This window comes from Panthera onca, chromosome B4 (assembly GCF_046562875.1).
Source record: "Panthera onca isolate mPanOnc1 chromosome B4, mPanOnc1 haplotype 2, whole genome shotgun sequence".
Taxonomy (NCBI): Eukaryota; Metazoa; Chordata; class Mammalia; order Carnivora; family Felidae; genus Panthera; species Panthera onca.
Window position 1 is genome coordinate 131,069,041 of NC_138345.1, and position 6,278 is coordinate 131,075,318.

General features: G+C 61.8%; 1 protein-coding gene across 3 annotated transcripts in view; it reads left to right on the forward strand.

The window, feature by feature from the left end:
• The window catches only part of TRIOBP (TRIO and F-actin binding protein), a 50,947-nt gene extending 46,678 nt beyond the window's left edge, over positions 1-4,269 (forward strand). For all 3 annotated transcript variants that reach the window (XM_078449465.2, XM_081796260.1, XM_060656397.3), the window contains 6 exons: positions 178-280; positions 823-982; positions 1,058-1,171; positions 1,701-1,787; positions 2,553-2,719; positions 3,551-4,269. In XM_078449465.2, coding sequence (XP_078305591.2) covers positions 178-280; positions 823-982; positions 1,058-1,171; positions 1,701-1,787; positions 2,553-2,717 — 629 coding nt within the window. In that variant the 3' untranslated portion in view covers positions 2,718-2,719; positions 3,551-4,269. The remainder of the gene's footprint in view (positions 1-177; positions 281-822; positions 983-1,057; positions 1,172-1,700; positions 1,788-2,552; positions 2,720-3,550) is intronic.
• The last annotated feature ends 2,009 nt before the right edge of the window (positions 4,270-6,278 follow it).

The following is a 6,278-nucleotide window of genomic DNA, read 5'->3' on the forward strand; positions in this document are numbered from 1 at the left end:
TGATAGATGGGCTCAGAGAGGTCTAGCAACTTACCCAAAGCCCCTCAGCTCCTGATACAGCCTGGTCCAGTGTTCTTTGCTCCTGCCTGCATGGTATCTGTGGGGCCTTGGAGGAGGTGGAGCTTACTGTTGCTGACCCCTCCCCAAGATCCCCCCATGCCTCTGCCCTGCCTCCAGCCATCGAAGCCATGAAGAAGGCCTACCAGGAGGAGCTGAGCCGGGAACTGAGCAAGACACGGAGTCTCCAACAGGGTCCAGATGGCCTTCGCAAGCAGCACCAGTAAGCTGGCATCCGGACCCTGGGGTCTGTGGGCTGGGCCTCGTTCTGAGCTAAGGGCCCAGCTGCCCACCTTGGTGTTTATGAGGCAGGAACCTATGCCGAGGCCCCTCGGCAGAGGACACATCATTTTGCCCCCAGCTGAGACTCCTGATCAGCCACCTGGCACAGGGAACAGAAGCGGTGGGGCCTCAGCCAGACCCCCGTGCCAGTCCACGGAGATAGCTCTTCAGACCCCTTCTTCAGCCTCCCCCTCCTCTTCCGGTTAGTGTCCCCTAGAGCTGGGCTGCAGTACCACCCTCGGCCAGTAGGTGTCCCTCCTAGCCACGGAGCACAGTTCTGGGATGTTAGGACCTGGGAGGCCTTTGAGGCTTAACTCAGCCCCTCATACGGGAGGCACCTGCGGCCCAGAGAGGCTGTCACCAGGTCACACCCCCACAGTGGACTGAAGGCAAAACTAGGGCGGGAACCCGGAGTCTGGAGCTGCTTTGAGTCTGTCTTGCCCCGAGTCCCATGCCGTCCTTGCCGTCCTCCGCCCCGCACAGGTCGGACGTGGCGGCGCTGAAGCGGGAGCTGCAGGTGCTGTCCGAGCAGTACTCGCAGAAGTGCCTGGAGATCGGGGCCCTGACGCGGCAGGCCGAGGAGCGTGAGCACACGCTACGGCGCTGCCAGCAGGAGGGCCAGGAGCTGCTGCGCCACAACCAGGTGAGCCTGGCCCGGGGTGGGGGGCTCCGGGGCCGGCGGTCCATCGTCCCTGCGCTGACCGTCCCTGCCCCCCAGGAGCTGCACGCCCGCCTGTCAGAGGAGATCGACCGGCTGCGCGGCTTCATTGCCTCGCAGGGCACCAGCGACGGCTGTGGACGCAGCAGTGAGCGGAGCTCCTGTGAGCTGGAGGTGAGCGCCCACCCCTGTGCCGGGCAGCCTGGCTGGTTCTCGGGGCCCCGACAGGCTGGCTGCGCCCTGCCGCAGGGAGTGGCATCGCTCCGCGGGGCTGGGCCCCAGGGAGGAGAGCCCTACAGCCAGAGTCCAGCCCTCCCCTTCGGGTCCTGCCCCCTCCAGTATCTCCTCTGTAGAATGAGGCTGGCACCCCCCTTACTGGGAGAGGCTGGAGTGAGAAAACGTGCGTGATCCTAGGATCACCCTCGTGTTTTATTTTATTGTACGAAAATTTATATAAGGCTCTACTCTGTCTGGAGCTTCTATAAGTCCTTCATATCTGTTAACTTCTTGAATCTTCGAACCAGCAAGGAGAAATCAGAGAGGGCTTCCTGGAGGAGCCTGCCCATGGGGTGCGGTGGGTCTTGGTGCAGGTTGGGGGTTGCATCTTAGGGGCCTGAGGCAGAGAGAGCCAGGCTGCAGGGTGCCGTGGGCCGGGGTAGCCCTGGCCTTTGGCCCTGGGTCAGCCTGGCGCCCATGACCCCAGGTGCTGCTGCGGGTGAAGGAGAACGAGCTCCAGTACCTGAAGAAGGAGGTGCAGTGCCTCCGGGATGAGCTACAGATGCTGCAGAAGGTAGGGCCTGACTGGGGGCCGCTGGGGAGGGAGCCTCTGGACCCACCTGTGAGCGCCTGCTCTGTGCCAGGCACTCTCCTTGCCTCCTCATGTCACGGCTCTCCTCGGGCCTCTCCCGAGGACAAGGTGTCCTTGTCCCTATTTGGAGACAAAGAAACAGGCTAAGAGAGGATAAGTGACTTGGCCACGGCCACACTTGCTTTTATTTATTCGGCAAATTTTTATTGAGCATCTACTGTGTGCCGGGCACCGTGCTAGGCGCTGGAGAGACAGCTGTGAACAGAAAAGACCCAAGTCCCTGCGGGGTGGAGCATGCGTCCCAGTGAGGAAGCTGCGTGGCTGGCAGTGGGGAAGGGCCCGGATTTGGGTCCAGGGTTGTGAGCCTGGCCTGCCTGGTGCCACATCCCTAAGTCTTTGACATCCTCTGTGAGCATGTGTGAGTCAGACTCATGGAAAGGGCCCAAGGCTTGGGCCAGGCCGACCTGGTTCACATCCTGGCCGCTCACTGCCGAGTGGCCTTTGCCTCCCTGAACCTCGGCTCCCGTCTCGAGAGGTGAAAATGATCCTGGAGGCTCACTGGGCCGTGCTGGGAGGGTGTACTCAGGGTTAGGGGTTGCCGAGGGGGCGCCCCAAGGGACAGGGCCGTAGGGCTGTGCTGGGGCCTGGCTGCTCTGTGCCGGCAGAGAGCGCCGTGGGCCTGGGCCAGGTAGGCGGGGCCAGGTCGGGGAGGCTCCGTGGCCTCACGGCCCCTCCACGCCCTCCCAGGACAAGGAGCGCTTCGCTTCGGGAAAGTACCAGGATGTGTACGTAGAGCTGAACCACATCAAGACACGCTCGGAGCGGGAGATCGAGCAGCTGAAGGAGCACCTGCGCCTTGCCATGGCTGCGCTGCGGGAGAAGGAGTCGATGCGCAACAGCCTGGCCGAGTAAAGGTAGGTGCCGAGGGGCGGGCACGGCCGAGCGGGGGCGGGGCCAAGTCGGGCACTGGGCCTGGAGGTGCGAGCCCAAGGCTCATCCACCCCCGACTGACCGTGCCAGCGGGCCCAGGGCGCTTCCTTCTCGTGGCCTCTGTTCCCCTTTCTAGAATGGGGACAGCCACACCCGCAGCCTCATCAGCCCGCGGCCCTCCTCCCCGCTGCTGGCTCAGCTGCGTCGGCCGCGGTGGCAGGTGCCGGGCGCTGGCCCCACCTTCAGGCCTGGCAGCGTGGCGCGCGCGCATCCCTCACCGGCCACAGCGCTCCTTCCACCGAGCTCCACACCTCCGACATCACGGATGGAGCCTGGCCCCCGACTTAGTCTTATGGCCATCTCTGACTTACGAGGCTTCGGAGCATTTTTACGGTGGCTTTCCTAATGCCGGCTCTACCTGGAGCTGCTGCTTTCCCTTTCTTTTTTTTTTTTTTTTTTTTTTTTTTTTAATTAAAAAAGTTTTTTTTTAGTGTGTATTTATTTTTGAGAGCGAGACAGAGTGCAAGCAGCAGAAGGGCAGACAGAGGGAGACACAGAATCTGAAGCGGGCTCCAGGCTCCGAGCCGTCAGCACGGAGCCCGACGCGGGGCTCGAACCCGCGAACCGCGAGATCGTGACCCGAGCCGAAGTCGGACGTTCAACCGACTGAGCCACCCAGGCACCCTTGAAGCTGCTTCTTTCTGACCAGTCCTTGTGGACTTCCCGAGACGCGCAGGAAAGGCCACCCTGTGGGCCAGGCCCAGCGCCGCCCTTGCCTGGCCTAAGCCTGCCGCTCCCCGACTCTTGTCTTCCAGGTCCTGGTGGCCGAGCCCCGCAGCAGACGCCCCCATACTGAGGGGACCAGTCAGTCGCCCTCCTTCCTGCCGGATGGAAGTCAGAAGCCAAGCTTTCTCCCCGCCCGCTGTGGGCCGCACATGCACTCGTCCCCACCACACACACGCACACAGGTGCACACACGCGCACACACACACACACACACACACACACACACTCTGCGTATCTGAGCGCGCCCCTCGCACTGGGTCTTACCTTTTGCACCTTCTTCAGGATTTTATATGTGAAGAGATTTTTATATAGATTTTTTTTCCTCCCCCCCCCCCCCAACACTTTATACTTTGAAAAAACCAATTCCTGGACGCTGGCTCCCCCTCTGTCTCCAGCCACGGGGGGCTCAGGCTTCTGGGCCCGTGGCCCTGCCCCAGGGGGTGAGGGGGGGGCGTCCAGCAGGGACGCAGCAGCGGCCACGGCAGCGTTGACTCTGGTGGGAGAGGCAGGGAGCCAGCCAGCCACCCTCTTCCTACCCTACCTCCCACTAACTACTTCCTGCCCCGAGGGGACCCACACCTTGGGACTCTGGACAGAGGGACAGATGGGCAGAGGGAGCCGGCAGCTCCCTAAGGCTTCACCTCCTCCTCTGAGGGGGTGCTGGGCACGGAACCACTGGAGCCGCCCCATGAAGGCGTTTCTCTTCTGCTCCATGAGCCTTCTTAACTTAATAAAATATTCCCGCGGCTCTGGCGTCTAGGATGGCTGGGGCAGGGCGGGTTATGGAGGTCGGGGCTTTACCACCCTCCCCACCCCCCTCACCCCCCACTGGCACTCCTTCCTGAAGGGCGGCCTGGGAGCTCTGAGGGTGGAGTTCCTCCATCAGGGCCACGGCTTTGCAGCGCCACGTGGGGTTTGCAGACCAGCCGCCGCAGCCGCGTCACCAGGGAGCCGGTTAGAAACTCCCGAGTCCGGGCCCCGCCCCTGCCTACTGAGTCAGAATCCGCACTGTGACACGGACCCCCGGCGATTCATGTGCACCTCAAAGCCCGGGACGCCCTGGAGTGGGCGCTATAGGTCTAGGCCTTGGAAAGAGGAGGGGAGCTGAGGCTCTGACCTGGGGCCAGCCACATCCCCTCTCTAAGCCTTAGTTTGCTTTCCTGTCAAATGGTTGCCTTTCAGCCTCCGTCCTCTATTGAGGCTGTGCCCAGAGGTCACGTCCAGCCCTGGGCAAGGTGGGGGCGGGTGGTGGATGCGGCCACCCCACGCCCACCAGGCTGGAGGCCTCATCCCAGCCGGCCAGCTGTGCGGCTCCCGAACCCTGGTCCCAGTTGCCAGCCACTTCGAGCCCAGCCCGGCTGTCCCATCTGCAGGGCTGTAGCTAAGGTGGGAGGGCAGGTGAGCTGGCCTCACCCCCCACGGCCTTCCCCATCAATCCGGGCCAGGCACCGGGGGAGGTGAACAAGGACTGACCCTGCCCCCACCGAGGGCACAAAAACAGGTTGGGTCCCGGAGGTCGTGGGCACCCAGAGGGGACCCCGACCCAGCCTGCGGATCGGAGAGGGCTTTTGAAGGTGGCTTTGAACTATGTCTTTTCCAGATGGAAAAAGCAGGAAGGGCATTCCAAGTGAGGGAACGGCATGAGCAAATGCCCTGTGAACATCCCTGGTATGTCCAGGGCAAGACCCACAGGGGAGCAACCATGTGGGTTGTGGGGAAGACGTCCCATTCCCTGGCCAGTGATGGGTTTAGGAACGATGTGATCCCATTCCCTGGCCCGGGAGGTAATTCCAGCCAGTGAGTTGCCGGGGGGCGAAGACTTGAGTGGGGGTGGAGGGCTGGAGGGGGTCATCTGGGAGGTGTTCCTTGCTCTTAAGAAAAGGGTACAAGAAAGGGAGGGCCTCTCTCTCCCCGCCTTCAGATGGTGTTGGGTGAAGTCCCCATGTTGCCACGACTTTGCCTCATCGATATGCTAAAAACGGCCGAGTAGAAAGAAGGAAGAACCGGGACCCCCGAGCCATCAAATCATCCAGCCTCGGCACTCACCATACTCGGTTGCCTCCCACCAGCCCCCCTGACATCCCTCCACTCCGTCCTCTGCCTCCAGGACCGCCTTAGCCCAACCCGGCCCCCGCCCCCCCCCCCATCTAGCACCTGGGCCATGGCAACATCCTTCTCGGTGCCTGCCTCCCACCACCCCCTCCTCGGCCTCCAGGACAAGCTGGACAACCAGGGCAACGTGGGAAAAGTGCTCCACCTCTGAATGAACGAGTAGATTGTGGTCCATTCATACGTTAGAAAACTACACGCAAAAACTTGGGTGAATCTTCCAGACAAGGTTGAGTGAGGCAGCCAGACACAAAAGAAGACCTGCGGTACGATTCCGTTTATGTGAAGTTCAAGGCAGAACTGTCACTATGGTGACGGTCATCCGCACAGTGGGTGCCTCTGGGCCGGGGACGGACATGGGCTAGCAGTGGTCACGAGGGAACTTTCTGGGGTGCTGGCAATGTTGGAGATCTTGACCTGGGTAGTGGCCACGTGGGTGTAAACACATGTAAAAATGTACCACGCCGTGCACTTGGTGATTTGTGCATTTGTGTGAATCGTGTCCCCCCAAAAAACCCCCCCAAAACAAAAAACCTAGGGTTCCAGCAGGTGCCCGGGTGAGCTGCCCTGGGGAAAACCCAGTAACCTGTCACACGGGGGAATTTGGCCAAAACCACGTGATGTGGCTGCAAGGTCCGGCCTCAGGCA